The 18,557-nt window shown below is 46.1% G+C and overlaps 1 protein-coding gene across 1 annotated transcript in view; it reads right to left on the bottom strand.

The window, feature by feature from the left end:
- The window catches only part of IGSF5 (immunoglobulin superfamily member 5), a 29,767-nt gene extending 15,686 nt beyond the window's left edge, over nt 1-14,081 (bottom strand). Inside the window, exons 1-4 of the mRNA XM_036387908.1 lie at nt 14,041-14,081; nt 11,989-12,183; nt 5,434-5,754; nt 3,984-4,292 (exon numbers count right to left, since the gene is read on the bottom strand). Of these exons, the coding sequence (XP_036243801.1) occupies nt 3,984-4,292; nt 5,434-5,754; nt 11,989-12,046 (688 nt within the window). The 5' untranslated portion in view covers nt 12,047-12,183; nt 14,041-14,081. The remainder of the gene's footprint in view (nt 1-3,983; nt 4,293-5,433; nt 5,755-11,988; nt 12,184-14,040) is intronic.
- Nucleotides 14,082-18,557: the final 4,476 nt, after the last annotated feature.

The raw sequence follows: 18,557 nt of genomic DNA, 5'->3' as shown, positions 1-18,557 counted from the left end.
TCCTCAATTCAAATCCTTTATTGCAGTTGTAGCTTCTCCCACTGCTAATTCTCTTCTGAAAAGCACAGAGTTGAAACCATCAAATTTTTTATTTTATAATTATGCTGGACATCCCAGAGTCCTTTGGAGACATTTTGGGGAAAGGTGTTAAGATTCAATTTAGGTGTTCATACTGCAAATATTGAGTGTCTTGCCTGGCTGCTCTTGTCAGTGGAGAGAAAATAGGTATTTTGGGTTACCATTAATTTGATCAAATGTGTATGTGTCCCTTTTAATAAGGTGAACTGCTTTGAAAAAAATGTCCATTTCTCCCCACAAACCACAGCAACAGTTGTAGGTGATTAGTACAGTTGGTGATCTCTAGCCCTGGAAAAATTATTTTCTAATCCGTTCCATCTTGGGACTTCTCTCAATGATTTCAACAAGTGTTTGATTTTGGGATGTGCTTGGTGGGACTCCTGTTCCCCACTTAAAGAGCACCAAAGAGCAAAACCATGAAGAACACAGAGCTACTGACCCATCTTCTCTGCAGCATGCTCACATTTAACTGATTCCTTCATCTTTGCTGTAATCTACAGGGTTAAATGAGGGGATTTAAAGATAATTGAATGTCTTGCAGAAATCAGTTGCTATGACCAAACAGCTCCCACATGCACAGAATTTTAAAAATATCTTGCATTTAGAATTATAGAATCATGGAATAATTTGGGTTGGAATGGACCCCAAAGATCACTCAGTTCCAACCCCTGCCATGGGCAGGGACACCTTCCACCATCCCAGGTTTATTCAAGCCCTGGGCTTGGACACTTCCAGGGCTGGGGAATATTTCTCAGGAGGTACAAGGAAGATGCCAGTTCTGCTTGTCACATCATCCTGCCCCTTGGTTTGACCAAATATTCCAGAAGCACGTCACATTTGGTTTCCCTTTGGAAAGCAGCCCCCAAACACTTTGACAGCTGTTAGAAACAATCTTCCAATCCCAATTACAGGTGTGAGGCACGTGCAGGTTTGGCACAGTCCCGTCCCATGGGTCTGCGATTGCCTTTTCCTCATTTGAGGTCCCAATTAACAACTCCATGGCCACACTTGGCTGTCAGCCTCTGGAAAAGGCACCACAGGAATGAGGGTGACTGGGAGCTGCTCAAGGACAGGGCAATTGATGAAATTCCCTGATGTGGGAACCAGGTTTACCTGTGGCAGGGAATAAACTAAATCCTTTCTATCTACAGATTTTCCTGGGTGCATGTTTGGGGTTTGGAGGTTTCAGACTGAAAAGACACACTACCAAAACCTCCTACAAAAGCTTGAACCTCTGCCAGGAACCTGCATTCTTCAAAGCTCAGGTCACTATCATTAAGCAATTTGTTCCAGTCTTCTCTAATCCTAATGCTCAACCAGCATGTTTGGAATTTCTTCTATTAGGAAAAAAGAAAACAAGCACTCAGCTTTACTGAAAAAAAAAAAATTACAGGATTTACTGCTGAAAATTAGCAGTAAATCCTGTAGGCTGCCATCAATTGATGATAAACTTGTTCATAGTATTTTTATCTAGAAGTACTGCAACAGATATCTACATTTTAGTACATTTTGTTCTATAGAGATGCCACGGGGATTTCAAGATGACTAAAATATGAATGACATCTATTTAGCTAGAGGGGAAAGCTTAACCCTGGTGAGAAGGGAGGAGCTAAACACACCTGCAGCAGCCCATTCCTGCAGGCTGGCTGCCACACCAGGGTGTTTCACTCCCTGCCAGGGTCAGGTTATCTCCAAGAGATTTATGGAGATGAAGCCAGAAGGACAGGGTACAACACAAACATTCCCAGAGCTTCAGCATTTTTGTGTCTCTGCAGTTTTGGAGGATGCAGAAAGAAACTGGAGCTGGGTGTGAATGAGGAGCTGCCAGGTGAACACACAAGCAGGGCTGCAAGGGAGGGGCACGAAGGGGTGAAGGAGTTAAATCCCTTTGAGTCCCTTAGGAAATGCAAACCAAGCTCCATGGAGGGTTTAGTGCGGACAGAGCCACTTCCTCATTCCACAGGGCCCATCCTCTGCTGCCATCCCCACCTCTGGCTCCTCCCTTAGCTGTCTAAACATTGACAAAGTGTCTGCAGAAAAGGGGATTTTCCCAGGCAGGTGCTGGTGACCAGTGAGGAATGAGAGACTGGAAAAACCTGCGCATGGCTCCTTGGACACTTTGAAGCTTTCAGGTTGAGCTCAAAAGCAAAGGACATCCAGGCTCATGGGAGACTCTCTGCCCTCAACTTCTGCAGGTCCAAAAGCCTGCAGGAATTCAACACCAAAACCAAAGACAGCTTGGACCCAGCTAAGGAACTGCCCCATGGATCCCATTCCAAGGAACAGCTCTGTGAATGCATCTCCTGGGATAATTCTGTAGGAGTTCCCAAATTTCAGGCACAGCCAAACACCCCTGTAGGGAAGAGTGAATGACATGAAAATGCATCATTTTGTATGGAAAGACTGACCCAGAGGTGCAGGAAGGAGGGACATTCCCTCCCCATGTGGCCAGAGAGGGCCCGGGTTTTCTGTAGTTAATACAGAAATACAAGTTCTTGTATTGCTTAAAAGGAGCAAGGAGGAATTTAATCCCCCCAGCTTTTAAATGAAGAGGAAAATTGAAATTTCAGTAGTTTTGGGAAGGATTTTCTTACATGTTTGAAGCTGGTTGTGCTCTTTCCCAAGAGCCAGCTAAGGCTGAGCCCATGTATGAAAACTGGGACAAGCTCTTAGATTTTGAGTGTGATATATACATTATAGACCTTCCTGTGTCATAAATGCTTTTATTTCATCCTGATCATTTAAAGACTTCAGATTCTCCTATCCTGTCAAATTTTGAGTGCCTGCTGCTGCTGCACAATGGTATTTCCAAGGAGAAATGAATGATGGTCCTGTACAATCACTAATCATACACTAATAGCGCTTCATGACATCTCTTTTTCTCCTCTTCTGATTTGCAGGGAGTAGCTATAGAAACATCACAAATGAGTGGGCAGGGGAATTTATTAATTTCCTCAGGATAGTCCTATTTTGCTTAGTCAGTAATTAAGATCAATGTGACTACAAAAAGCCATATTAGGGATGGTAAAATGACCTTTTCCAACTGCATTACCAAGCAAGCACTTCTGAAAAAGGCCTGCTAATAATGATTCATACTGGAAACAAAGGGCACAGCTACTCAATCTTCTCAGTTGTTTATGTGTCAAAATGTCTGTACCAAACCCCTCATTGGTACCCTGTAAGGATATTTTGTGTGTGCCTTGTTCACCCATTGCAGAAAAAGAATCAGTTCATCAAGAGAAGCTGTCACCATGATTACAGCCTTAGCAAAAATATTTAGAGTTATCAAAGGCCTTGCTAACTGCTCTGGAGAGATTTGCATGACATCCCACTTTGGATTAAAGCAACTTTGAATTTCTTTAAGGGAAAGCCAGTAAAAAGCAACCTAATGCCCAAAAAATTCATATATGTTGGGACAGAATTTATTCTGGGTAGTGTGCAGAAACTGGGAGGAGTTTTTTCCCAAATCAGGGGTAAAATTGGTATTGGATATTACAGAGAACAATTTCACACGAGGGTTTGGCTTTGTAAGAAATTAAGTTAATATGGCTGGCATGCTCTGATCAAGGATATTTAAGATCTAAATTCAATTCCTTGGGTGTTTTCTTGGTCAAGGAGCAAAGACTGGTTTTCCTAGCAGTGAATCCATAGGAGTCAGAGGCAGGTATTTGTCAGAGGCTTTGTCGTGCTCAGTTCTACCTTGGGCTTCATGGTTCATTAGACTGCTAAAAGTACATTTAACCCTACCCATACATCATGCTGTGACTCCTGGCCCTGAATCCCACACCCCAGAGGATTTCATTGGCAAATAAACAACTTTCTAAAGCAAAACCAAGCAGAACAAAACGCACAACCCTGAGCACGGGTGGTACAGGACGGGAAAAGCACAACAAACATTCACTTACCCGTGGCAGAGTTGTCAAAAATAAGAGTTACAGTTGCATTCTGAGGGCTGGGGAGTGCTTCTATGTCAGCTAAACAAGTCAAAACCTCAGTGTCCCTCGGAGTCAGAGTTAAGGTGCTCAGGGCATTGTGGAGGCCATGAGATCCTGGGCTTTGCTGGGTAACATAGCTCGATTTATCAACCAAAGAGTCATTTGTCATCCAGGCAATGTCTGGAGCTGGAGCCCATCCTAAGGCTTCACAAACAATCTCAATTGTTTGGTTGTCTTTTACTGTTAAGGTGCTATTTTTGATGAGTAAAGATCCATTAACTGTGGGAGGGAAAAGATGTTTTTGTTCCTTCAGAACGTTTCGCTGCATTGCTTTCCTGCTGGTGGTTTTTAAATCTTATCTCGCTACCCAGAAATAGCTATGCCTTGAGATATGAAGTGGAAAACAATTATTAATACAGATCTACCATATGCATGATGGAAACATGCAGATACTTCAGCTACACGGGCCCATTACCCAATAGGTTAAAGCACAAGTCTCAACTTTCAGTACCTTTCCAATAAAAAGCAGGAAATTGCACTTTTTGGACATCTTGACACATATCCAGCTGGAGGACAACATAGTGAAATAACAGTGTTTCTCTCTAAGTTTTAAATATGCTCAGGTCATCTAAGAAGAGGTTTACAGGTAGGTGATGAGATGTCATCACTGCACCAAGCCCCTCCTTGACAAATGGATGGTGCCTGGTGCTGAGATCCTGCGTTCCTGGCTGCAGGATGATAAGGAACAAGAGATGGAGCAGGAAAAAACAGGGGCAGTTATAACCTCTGCTATTGGCACCCCGCATGTGACTCTAAAACCCTCTCAGTAAAATGAGGGTGAGGAGGGCAGGAGGCAAAGGATGGTAAATGGGAGCATGTGCTCCTTCCCAGGGATAACCTGAGAAATTCCTCAGAGGATTCCCTTAAGTGCAGCACAATAAAACAGCTTTTTGCTGGTGGCTATGATGCCTCAGGTTTGAACTTTTCTATTTTTCACATTCTGTGCTGCTTTAGTGTGTGGGGCTGGGCTTCGTATTATGGGATGGTGAGCTCTGTGCACAGAGCAGGGAGACAAAACAATTCCTGCTCCAGCTGGGCACCAAGGACAAATGATCCAAATCTCAGCCCCAGAGCACAAACACCGTGGGCTGGAGAGAGAAAAACAAGCAGGGTGGGACTGCAGGGGCTAAAGCTGCAATGGGACAATGAACTGCAAGATGCAAATGGAGCAGAACTGATCCCAGGGAGAGACCCCGTGCCCGGCCGTGCATTTTGGGGCCATTTTGGTTCATCTTGGGTGCAGCCCTGGCTGGGCTCTGGTGCTGCCCAAGGTGCATCCATGGAGGCCTTTTCATAAATCCTTGCTTTATTCTGTAACTCTGCTCTAGGTCAGCCTGCCCAAGGCATCAGCCATACACACCTTGAACAGAGAGAAAGGCAAAGTTGTTCTGGCTGGGTTGCTGGATGCTGCACTCAATCCTGCCAGAGTCACTCAGCTGGGTGTTGTGGATGATCAGCTCCGAGGTGAACTCATCCCCAGTGCTGTAGTTCCTGGAGGTGAAGCGTTCTGTGGTCTCCACAGAGCCCTGGGAGCTGAGGACAGTGAGGACAGGGCTGCCCTGGGAGAGCCAGATGAGGACTTTCCATCCTGCAGACACCGTGCAGTTGAACCTGGCCTCTGAGCCAGCCAGCACTGTGGCGTTCTCAGGGCCTTTTGTGATGGAGTAACAAAAGCCCAGACCTGTGAGGGAACCAAAATCAGTCCATAAACACATATACAACACCAGCAGAGGTGGTTGGATAGTGTCAAACATCTTAACCGGTTCAGAGATGGAGGTGTGCAATCTATTTTTTCAGATCCTGCTTAGATTAAGTGGTTTTCTTTAAAAATGCCTTTAATTATTTCGTCTCCTTCTCCCACTCCAAAATCACCTGTTTCTCTTCAGTAATTCACTGACTACCATTTTGCTGACAGAAAAAATCCCACTTTTAAGTAGGAAAATACATGAGTTGCCCACACTTTTAATAATTGAAGGAGTGTGTAACCAGTTCCTTTTCCATATCTTGGATTGCCACTGATTTTTGCAGCCCCATCATTTATCCTTCAGTGCTCCTTCCCCTGTTCCTCAATTATTCATCACATACATTGTGATGTACTTTTTCTAAAGCCTTCCTCAGGCTTTCTGATATCCAAGGTGTGCTTAAACTCATTAGTTTTAACTCCCTGAAAGGCAGTGTGAATTCTGGCCATTATTTTTCAGAGCTGAAAGCTCCTAACGAAGTCGTTTTGTTTTCCTTTCCTCCTCATAGACCCAGGGCCTCCCATTGCCAACTCCACCAATTGCACAGGAATATTTTGAGTCCCAGCAAGGACATTTCCCTCCTGCAGACCCAACAGTCCTGCCAGGGGGATCTGCCTCCCCAGGGAACAATCCTGCTGTGGTGCCCCAATGCTCCCAGCTGGGCTCTGCATGATGGCAGCAATTAGACACTGCAGTCCATGGCAGTCTAATTAAAACCTCACGCCAGCAAATTTGGCCTGAGAATAAGTCTTCAATTATGTTCCAGGAGAAAGGAAGCCTGAAATGGTCATCACTCCCTTGCTAAGAGTATTCAGGGCAATGAAGTAATTTTTAAGGGTTTTGTTCACACCAAGTTTGTTTTTAGGTAATATATTCATTAATGGATTAGCTATAAATTATTGAAAGAAAAAATTATTTCAGTCAGCAGCTGATGTGAGAAGGACACACTGTATTTTTCACACAACAGGGGTGTTTGGTGTTTGTATAAATGGAACCAGAGCCCAGTCTCAGTGAGGACATTGCAACCAGTGCCTGAGTGAGCTGCTCCCAGGACTGGGGTCTGGAACCTCATTGCTCCATTGCCCAGAGCCTTTTGCAGTTCCCAGCTGTCACCGTGATATTTTCTGAAAAGTCCCTTTGCCAGGATTTCTTCTCCTGGGAAGATGAGAAGCCCCAGCTTCTCCATGTTTTGCTGCTCTGGAATGTGGTCTGGAGATTGTTTATCCAAACATGTGAATTGTTTTTAATTAATGACCAATCACCATCAGCTGTGTCAGACTCTGAAGAGTCAGTCACAGGTTTTTATTATTCATTCCTGTTAAACCTTTGGATGTATTCTTTCTCTTTCTTTAGTATAGTTTTATTATAGTATTAATATAATATAATATAATATAATATAATATAATATAATATAATATAATATAATATAATATAATATATTTACATAATATATTTTATATATTTATATAATATATTCTATAATATATATTTTATATATAAAATATATATTGTAAAATATTATATAGTATAAATTGTATTTTATTATACAATATTATATATATTTATATATTATAAAATATATAATATATTTTATTTTATATAAGTCTATTCATATAATATGTATAAATATATATTATATCTAAATTTATATATTATATTTTATTATATAATATAATAATAAATCAGCCTTCTGAGAACATGGAGTCAAGATTCTCATCTCTCACCTCATGCTGGGGACCACACCCAGCCCACATTTAACCACTGTACATCCAACCAGGCTGGTGCCAGGAATTGTTCTTTAATATAAATATCTCCTCTCTTTCCTCCCACCTGCTGCAAGCATTTACAGACTTCTTTGTTTTGCAGGATTGTGCAAATCTTGCTCTCCCTGGCTCTGTGTATGGCTGACTCTGATTTCTGTCATGTTTACAAAAACCTTCACAAAAATTTTCCACCTTCCTGGGTTATGTTACCTCTGCCATGCACCTCAGTCTGCAGAGTATATCTGTGTGTGAGCAACAAAACATGAAATGAAAAGCAAACTTTACCTACTGTGATAATTAATAAAGCCAGATAAGATTAAGTAAATCATATTTCTGTTCAAATTAAAACTTACCCACTCTGCCCCTCTTAATGCAAACTGTTCTCTGTGCACTTGGAATTTATTTCTATGCCTGTGCAAACACTCTGCTTTTTCGAGGAGCTGTGATCTGCCAGGGCTCTGAATAAATGGTTCAACTTTCAGGACAATCCTTGCTGTTAATTAATCTTTGAAATTTATCCCTAAACAGGAATAATCAGTGATCACTGGCTCTAAAAATAATTGGCTATGTTGCTTTTGCTTTCTTTAGTGCAGTGTAGGCAGGCAGGTATGAGTTAATCATTTATCTGTGATAATTATTTTTTATCGGTCCATAGGTAAGGAAGGATCTACATCTTCCAGCAACCATGTCTGCTGGAGCAATAAATGACATTTCCCTGATTGCTGCCCCATGGGGAAAGGTCCCTGAGCCCTGCATGGGGATCCTTTGGGAGGCAGAAGGGCTGAGGAGTGGGACACAACCTCTCCTCCATTTAGCTCCCGGCCCATCAAGGAGTTTCATCAGCTTTCTCCACCTGTGGCCTGAATGGTTTCGGTGATTTCTCCTTTGCCTCTTTATCTTCTTGCTTTTATTGTTTGTTCTGCACGTGGAGTCCTGAACCAACAGCATGTTCCATTGTCCAACCCGTGCACAAACAGTGACAAAGTCACCTGTGTGAGGTCACAGAGGACATTCATGGCACAAATGGGATCTAAACCCAGCTACCAATGCCTCCAGCCAGTGCTGGACCTTGCCTCATGCACTGGGGAGAAAAAGTGTTAGTGCTGCTTTCATTTGCATTCTGCTTCAAAAATACCTTGCAGATGGTTGCTTTTAAACAAATTAAGGGCTAGATTTTCATTGCACTTTACAGGAATTACATGTTCAGCTTTTAACAGCTGCTTTAACATCTGCTTCCCCCCACTCCAGCAGGGAGACATCCCACCCAGGCAAAGAGCAGGGAAATGCTGGGCTGAGTGAGGGCACCTTCTCTGAGGCACATCACTAAATGTTTACAGAGCAGTCAGCAGGGGTGAAAATTTGCTTAAATGAAGTGTTTCTGGCGTCCCAGGTGCCTCCCAGCAACACACACAGCACAAACCAACTCCTTTGTGAGCTGGGGTTTTCCCTCCTCTGCCGCACAAATTCACCGTCACACCACTGCAGGTCGTGAAGAAATGGAAATGCATCTTGTGCAGGATGATGCCTGCACTGAGGGAAACTCATTTGCCAAAGAGCCACCCTTGCCCATCATCAGCAATGTTTTTTATTCAACACTTGAATGAACCCCAAAGGCCCACTATTCAACACTGGATTTTCAACAACAAGGGCACTGAGACCTGGCTACCTTCTCTTCCTTGCCTCCTCTCCTCTGCTGGCTCTGCCTTTCCTCTTTTGTAAGTGACCTATTTGGATGCAGCACAGGGAAGGACAGGCTGAGCTTATCCTTTTGCCATAATGATTCCTCTTTTTTTCAGCCTCATTATCGTATTTCAAAATAATCTCCCCCTCTCTACCCATATTGCCCTTCCACAAACACTGCTTTTCATCCTTCAGTTTTTGTATCCAATATCTGTCTTTCTCCCTTCCCTCTTTGCTCTTTCTGTTTGAATTTCCATATCTTTTTTTTTCCCTTCCAGTCTCTTTGAAATTCCTTTTTCTCTTCACTTTTTCTTCATTCTCCTGCTCATCCCACCTTGCCTTCTACCTCCCCTTCCTCACCACTGGCCCACTGTTCCAGCCACAGCTCTGCTATCACAGCTGTTGAATACACAACAATAAATAAATAAATAAATAAATAAATAAATAAATAAATAAATAAATGAGTTTGTCTCAAAACCCAACAGCCCTGCAGCTGAGCTTTTTGAAAACCAAAGTAGGTTAGAGCTTGTCAAAGCCTGCAGCGAGGCACTGGCTTGTTCACTTGTGTTAACAAGGATTTTTAAATGCTTACAGGATGTTTCTGTCAAGTAATACCAGACTCCTGATGCTCAGCAAGTCTTTATTTCCTCCCACCTGCACACAAACCTCTCCACAGCCCCCAGGCGTGTCTTCCTCTCTCCTCTCACTCAATGTTTGACTGGCAGTCCCCAGTGCCCAAAAAAAAAAGAGATCCAGGGATTTCCTGAGCCAAAAATTGCTTTTTTGTGGTATTTTCTGGGGTCTCCATCATTGGAAGGAAATGATGAATCTGACTCCATATTCTTAGAAGGATATTATATATTATATTATATCTATACTAAAGAATAGAGAAAGGATACAGACAAAAGGCTTAACAAGATCCTAATTAAAAACTCCTGACTTTCTCCTCAGAGTCCAACACAGCCTGACAATGATTGGTCATTAAGTAAAAACAATTCACAGGTTGGGTAAACAATCTCCAAACCACATTCCAAAGCAGCAAAACACAGGAGAAGCAAATGAGATAATATTGTTTTCCTTTTTCCCTGAGGCTTCTCAGCTTCCCAGGAAAAGAAATCCTGGTGAAGGGATTTTTCAGAAAATATGATGGTGACACTTCTGCACCTATGGATCTACCCTTTATGATATTTGTTTCCAGTTTTTTGCAGCCTGTTTATAATTTGATATCCCCCACAGCCAGTGACCATGAGCTTTACAATTTAATTACATACTCTGAGAAAAGAACAGGCTTTGGTTAGCCCTAAATCTGATACTTTTAGTGGTTACCACAAATTCATTTTGTTATGAGAAATTGTGGATAATCATTTCACCATTCACTTCCATCTAATTAATCATTTTAGTACATTTTTACAATTTATTCTTCTTCACAAGCAGGAAAAAGATACCCCAGTCTAATGAAGCCTCCTCATCCTTCCCTCCTAGACAAGAGGGGCTTTGGATGCCCCGTCCTGGAAGTGTTCAGGGCTGATGGAGCACTAAAGAACCTGGTCTGGTGAAAGGTGCCCCTGCCATGGCAGGGAAGTGGAAACTGGAAGATTTTTAAGGTCCTTTCCAACCCCAACCCTCCAATGATTCCTTGTTCTCTACCTTAGAACAGCTCCATCACACTTTGTAGCTTTCTCAGACCTGTCCTGTTTGTGATGGAAGGGTTAACAAAACAGCCAATATCTGAGATGAAACCTTTCTGTGGATTTACATCATGCCAGGTTTCATTTTATCTGCCCTTGCTGAAGACATGAAATGGTGAAATTTTCTCTCTTTTTCAGCAATTTACTCTCTTTCCAAGACATCTATTATTTTCGCCACTTGACACTGCATTTGAGAGATGCTTTGCATCAAATGCTTTCTGTGCCTTTCTTACTTTCTCATCTGACATCAGGACATTTTCTGGCAAATCTTCCCTGTCTCTTTTTGGATTTGGCTGCCCTAAGTAATTCTGCACTGCTTGCAAAGTCTGCCACCTCACAGCTCCCTCCTCTTCACCAGGTTCTTCAAGAGCTTGTTGAGTACCACACATCCCTGTGCAGCTCCCCTGCTCAGAACACTCAGTGTTTATTCCTGCATTGTGTTTCCTTTCACTATTAATCCATGACGACAGCTTTCCCCTCATCCCACTGCAGCTCATTCCTGTCAGAGCCTCTTAAAACTCCAGCTAGACTGTAATTAAAAAAAAAAAAAATCAGCCTTGTCTCTGTTACCCAACTAGTCACTTAATATTCACTTTTCCTCTAAAGCTTTGCCACAAAGACACTTTTAATCTGCATTGACTTTGAGACTCAGACATGTGAAGTGTGAATTGGTGGTAAACCAGCAATGTGATAATTTGCATTTACTTCTGGAAGTAAAAACCAGCTGCTGGTACTGAGGTTTCTACAGATGCACCCTCAAAAGCAGTCCCAATCAGGAGGAAGAGAAAAACGAGGAAACTGAGAGAGGGCAGCCCTCCCACCTCCTCCCCACCCCACACTCTGCTCAGCCCTTCACCCTCAAGCACACTTTAGATGGTTCAGGCTTGAAAGACAAACATCTCCTCCCAAGCAGTTGAAATAATCCCACTCTGTGGCTGAGTGCTCAGCCTGAGCTCGTCCCCAAGGCCATTTTCACCACCTGGAATGAGTGCCCACATCTTGTCCACGCTGGTTCATCTCAGGGGTCATGAACAGGTCCTACCTGGCAGCGAGGCAGTCAGGATGAGGGGGAGCAAAATGCATTTCTGGAAGCTCTCCATTGGAGCATTCTCTCCTGCTCCCTGAGGCAGGAAGCCACCAGTGGTCACTGCATGCTTGAGAAGGAGCTGAAGGACAGAACTCCTGGAGAAACTCGGGAATGAGCTTGGGTCCTGTGACAGGGGTGACTTCGTGCGACCTGTTCCACCAACAAGGGGAAAAGGTTAAATGAGGGAGGGTTTGGAAGCAGAGCAGAACCTTTCCTCAAATAATTGTTTTTAAAGACACAGAGGACTTTTTTTTTCAGCAGAGAAACCTCCTCCTGCAGATGTCCCATTCCTCAGCCCCTCCTGCTCAGCACGGACAGGGCCAGGGCAGCTCCAGCTGCATCATTAAAGTTACTCCTGAGCAACTGGGGAAAATAATTCTCTGAGCTGCTGCACTTGTAAGAATGAGAAGCATCAAACCTCCCCCCAGCTGCCCAGACTGAGCCCTCAGAAAGGCTGAGAGTGCAAAAAAGGTCCCCAGAGTTATTCCTCAGAACCTGAGAGTGCCTCCTCTACCCCACAATAAACCACCTGCAGCTCTCCACTGTGGTCAGAAATAATGCACAGATTCTAGGTGTGAGACACCACCTTACTTGCATATTTTCTGCTTTTTCAGTGTTTGTGATTCACTTGTGAGATATTCTCCTCCTCCCCCTCAAAATATGTGGGAGAGGCTTTGACTGGACTGGGCTTACCAATTCCTCATCTGGGCCACTGAAGCTTGCCTTTGTGAAAGGGACCTGGGCCAGAGGATGTGGTTTTGTGGCCAGACCAAATTTCTTGTCAGGAAAGTGACTTTCTGACTCCTGGGGTGCTCTTTGTGGCAGCTCTGTGCAGTGCATGAGAATTGAGTGTCACCACAGGGACACCCTGGGTTTCCTGCAGCACCAGGAGGTACCAGAGCTCCTTTCCCTGCTGGAATCTGGCAGGCTCAGCTTTCATTTTCATCCACATTTTCCCATCTTTCAAGCTTTCAGTTTACCCTGGGAACCCACAGGACAGCCCTGTCAACTTAATCAACATTTTCAGCCAAACCTGCGGGTTGGTTTCTTCACCCCTTTGTTCAAAGGCTGGTTCAGGTTTTCCTAGTGTGTTTTAAAAGGTTTGGGGTCTTTCTTATCTCCATATTTTCTGTGTGGAGGAGTCCCCAGCAGGCAGGTGGGGAGGGAGGGTCACTGTGCAGAGCCTGGAGGGATTTCTCTGTGCTCTGTCACTGTGACAGCTCTTGGCTGTCACACACAAACCAGTCAGGATTACAGGAGCTGGCATCATCTGTCACACCAAGTGAAACAGCCCGAGTAAAGCATCAGGAAACAAATCCAAAACACAGGGCTGGGTCCTTTTCCAGGAAGCTGTGACACCAAGCAGGATTTCCAAGCAGAACAGCAGCCTTCATACCCCCCCTGACAAATCCAAAGCAATCTGAGCTGGGCAAAGTTTTACACGGTGAAGAATAAACTGGCAAGAACATTGTGCCAAATCCAGGACAAAAATCAGTAAACAGCTTGGGGTGAAGCAGAGCAAGGTAGGAAAGGGAGGGATCTATAATATTTTGTTTTACTTGGTTTCAAAATGGACTTTCAAAGGGCTGGGAAATATTATCTGATCCCCAGATGAAACAGGATATTTTGGCTGAGGATGAATTAAATGCCTGGGTTTGTTTTGGGCTGCTTTTCCCCTCCTCTGCCGGTGCATGGGTGACTCAGGTTGCCAGTGCTGCTCTGAGCCTGCTCCCTCCCTCATCCACGACACAGCCAGGGAATAATCACAATAATTATCCCCTCCAGGAACGGCAGCTGGACCCAGAGAGGGGCTCAGAGGCTTTGGGCACCCCACGACAGCCACCAACCCCAAATGCCAGGAAGCAGAACAGCAGACAGAGCCACAACCCACTCCAGCCAGCCCAGGGCAGGCTCCCTGCTGAGGCAGGAGCAGGGCAAAGGGCTAAAAGGGCTGAATTCTCTTCCATCCCCGCCTCTGTCAGCCGGGAAGCAAATCCAGGGCTTTACCTGGATCACATCCCTGGCGCTGAGCTCTGCCACCGCTTCCCTCTGACGACAGCTCCGGCTCACGCTGCCCACGCAGGGGCTGGAGGGGATCCAGGTGAGGATCCCGGGCCAGCCCGCACCTGCTGTCCCCAGGAAACGTCCCGCAGGTGTTGGGGACACTGTCTGCGAGGGAAGGGAGGCTGCTCCGAGCTGTCCCTCAGCCGCAGGCCGTGCCTGGCACTGTGACACGCAGGGATGGCCTCTGCCTTCCTCCGCCCTGTGCCTGTCAATGTTTAACAGGCCCGGAGGAAGTGACACGGCCGGTGACACACGGAGCCAACCCTGCACGGTGACACACAGAGCGAATTGTTATTCCGCATGGTGACACACGGAGCCAACAATTCCGCACGGTGACACACGGAGCGAACTGAGCCAGCCCTGCACGGTGACACACGGAGCCACCACTCCATGGTGACACACGGAGTGAGCCCCGCACGGTGACACACAGAGCCAACAACTCTGCACCGTGACACACGGAGCCAGCTCTGCATGGTGACACACGGAGCGAGCTCTGCATGGTGACACACGGAGTGAACCCCGCACGGTGACACATGGAGCCAACAACTCCGCACGGTGACACACGGAGCCAGCTCTGCACAGTGACACACGGAGCGAGCTCTGCACGGTGACACATGGAGTGAACCCCGCACGGTGACACACGGAGCGAACTGAGCTCCGCACGGTGACACACGGAGCCAACTCAACCGTGCAGCGTGACACATGGAGTGAACACCCCTGCACGGTGACACACGGAGCCACCACTCCATGGTGACACACGGAGCGAACTGAGCTCCGCATGGTGACATATGGAGCCAGCCCCTCACGGTGACACAGGGAGGTGGCTTTGCATGGTGACACACAGAGCCAACAGCCCCGCACGGTGACACGCGGAGGTGGCTTTGCATGGTGACACACGGAGTGAGCCCCGCATGGTGACACACGGAGCCAACAACTCTGGACCGTGACACACGGAGCCAGCTCTGCATGGTGACACATGGAGTGAACCCCACACGGTGACACACGGAGCCAGTTCTGCACGGTGACACACGGAGCTGGCTCCGCATGGTGACACATGGAGCAAACTGAGCCCCGCATGGTGACACATGGAGCCAACTCAACCATGCACCATGACACACGGAGCGACCAACCCCACACGGTGACACACGGAGCCACCACTCCATGGTGACACACGGAGTGAACTCAACCCCACACAGTGACACACGGAGTCAACCCCGCACGGTGACACACAGAGCGAGCTCTGCATGGTGACACACAGAGTAAACCCCGCACGGTGACACATGGAGCTGGCTCCGCACAGTGACCCACAGAGTCAGCCCCGCATGGTGACACACGGAGCGAACAGCCCCGCACGGTGACACACGCAGCCAGCTCTGTATGGTGACACACGGAGCGAACCCCGCACGGTGACACACAGAGCTGGCTCTGCACGGTGACACACGGAGCGAACCCCGCACGGTGACACACGGAGCGAACTGAGCCCCGCACGGTGACACACGGAGCCAACTCAACCCCGCACAGTGACACACAGAGCACCGTGGGACAGCTGGATCAGACACGGGCACAGCTGGGGACAGGGCTCGGGGTGGCCAGGGATGCAACTGGCACAGGACAGGGTTGGCCTGGGACAGGTGACCCTGTCACAGTGACACAGGTGAGAGCCATGGTGCCAATTTCCCGTTACATTGACACAGGTGAGAGCCATGGTGCCAATTTCCCATTACACTGACACAGGTGAGCCCCATGGTACCAATTTCCCCTGTCACAGTGACACAGGTGAGTGTCATGGTGCCAATTTTCCCTGTTACAGTGACACAAGTGAGCACCATGGTCTCTGGAATGGGTCTGCTGTTACAGTGACACAAGTGAGAGCCATGGTGCCTGGGATGGGTGTCCCCTGTTACAGTGACACAGGTGAGTGTGATGGTGCCTGGGACAGGTATCCCCTGTCGCAGTGACACACGTAAGAGCCATGGTGCCAACTTACCCTGTTACAGTGACACAAGTGAGAGCCATGGTGCCTGGGATGGGTGTCCCCTGTTACAGTGACACAGGTGAGAGCAGTGATGCCAATTTCCCCCGTTATAATGACACAGGTGTGTGCAGTGGTGCTGATGTCCTGTTACAATGGCACAGGTGAGCATGATGTGCCTGTGTTACAATGGCACAGGTGAGTGTGATGAGGCTGGAGCACATCCCTCTGGTAAAATGCCCCAGGCAGGGTGGCAGGGAGCAGAAGTGCCTGTGCTAGCCATGGCCCTGCCAGTGGTCACTGTCACCCCAGCTGGGGGTGCTGAGGTCCACCAGCAGCCCTCGACAGGGTGAGGGGCTGGGCCAGGGAGCATCCAGGGGGATCATTTGCAGCTGAAGGAGATGGGGCAGGGCTGCAGGTAAGGCTTTGGAAGAGCTGGGGTGTAAAACTTTTCAGGTAAATCTTTTGCGTGTAAAACCAAGGTGCCCATCCGGGATCAGGCTGTGGCAGCACTGGGGAACGTCACAGAATCAATGCGGGTGGAAAAGACCTCTGAGATCATCAAGTCCAACCTTTGACCGAACATCGCCTTGTCAAGCCGACAGGAGCACTCAGTGCCACACCCTTAAACGCCTCCAGGGACAGTAACTGCACCTCCCTGGGAGTGCTTTCCAGTGTTTAATCACCCTTTCCGTGATGGAATTCCTCCTGATGGCCCCGGGGGACTGAGGGGGTTGTGTGTGTGAGATGTTCTTACAGCCTTTGTCTTCTTCCAAGAACTGCATCCTGCATTTTATGCCGTTGTTGGTCAGTGAGTTGAACTGATGTGACACGTCAGGGGATTTTTATGATGAGCTTAAATTGTCAAAAAGGGACCATAAAACTTCCCTAAACTGTATTTCCTATAAGCACAGTAACAGTAGCAAGTAGAAATTAGTGCCACAGGGACTCAAAATGGAAAGGTTCAGCAAAGAGAAATTAATCATTCAGTTTGGAGAATAGTGAGAAAATTCATTTCAATTTTTAAAATTCATTTCAATTTCTGAAAAAGAATTTTAAAAATTTTGCTTTATTAGAAAAAAGTATTGCCCAAATTTGTTAAAAAAAAAAAGCCATGAAAGCTGCAGGAAGAGGTTTTTTTGACCAGTTATAATTTTTTGTTACTATTTCCTTGACTTTACAAACCTTCTTTTTTAAAGTCTAGAATGTCACACTCTTGTTCCACCTACTCAAATAACAGTATTGTTGAAATGCTTTCCATACAGGTGTGTCTAAATAAAGCTAGAGCAAAAAAAAAAAGGGTTAAATAACATCTAATGAGCACATTCCATCTCTGGTTGCCTGAGCAGGAGAAGTGCAGAAGGTTAAAATGAATTTTCAACTTGAATTAATCAAGATAACCCTTCATAAAAATGCTTTGGAAAGGATAATTGCTGCTTTTAGAACTTTTACAAAGCTATCATTTGGCACTGCTGATTGGGATTGTCCTCCCTGCTCTGAGGGGATGGGCAGGAACCAATGAAGAGCAATTAGAGAGATGGCAGAGCCAAAATCAGCTGTGTTAGAAAAGACCAGCACGTGCATTGACATTTTATTAATTATTAATTACTGCCCTTGTCAGCTCCTTCCTTCCTTTGGCCTTCCTAATGAACCATGGTGTTGGGATGAGTAAAACCTTGGGTGAGGATGGAGAGGGACAGGATGGAGTGGGATGAGATGTGGTCCCCAGTGTGCATGCACAAGGTTACCCATGCTCATGATGTTTAAAAGACCAGGCCCTTGCTTTTCCAGCCTGATTTCAATGGAAAAGCATCTTGGTCACTCTGTGAATCACCAGGCAAGTCCTGCCTCCCACTCCACTTCCCCAAGACTCTTCTTCCCAATTTTTCCTTTTTCTTCTGCTGGTGAGTAGGAGGGTTTTCACCCTTTTTTTTTCCCCCCCCCCTAGCCTTTCCAAACCCATTTCTGGATGGTGTGTACACTGTGAACTCCTTAAGGAACCCCCCACACTTCTGTTCTGGGGTGTGTGAGGATGGAACATATGTCTGCACAGCTTGCTGTGCCATCCCACACAAGGAGCTCTGAGGGAAACGGGCTTCCTGGGATTCACTCAGGGAAACCTTCTGTCACTGCCACTGGGGCCACAAGTGTAATTTCTGTCTTCCCTGCAGGAGAATGGGACAAACTGTCACGATGGGAATGGCTTCAGACTGAAAGAGTTGGTTTAAATGGGATATTAGGAATAAATTCTTCCCTGTGAGGGTGGGCAGGCCCTGGAACAGGGTGCCCAGAGAAGCTGTGGCTGCCCCTGTGTGGGAAATTTGTAGAAATTCTCAGAGGCAGAAGGCTCACACAATGTGCATCTGTGTGCAAACTTCAGGATTAGAAATACTGACTTAAAAATACCATGGAATAAGACAGACATTGTTGAAAGAGAAATAGAACTAGAAACAAGTTTCAAAGGATGGCCTTTACAAATAAGACTAGA

The sequence above is a fragment of the Molothrus ater genome, chromosome 2, assembly GCF_012460135.2.
Source record: "Molothrus ater isolate BHLD 08-10-18 breed brown headed cowbird chromosome 2, BPBGC_Mater_1.1, whole genome shotgun sequence".
Classification (NCBI taxonomy): Eukaryota; Metazoa; Chordata; class Aves; order Passeriformes; family Icteridae; genus Molothrus; species Molothrus ater.
Note: the sequence above shows the minus strand (reverse complement) of the source record. Positions and strands in the feature narration are given on the sequence as shown.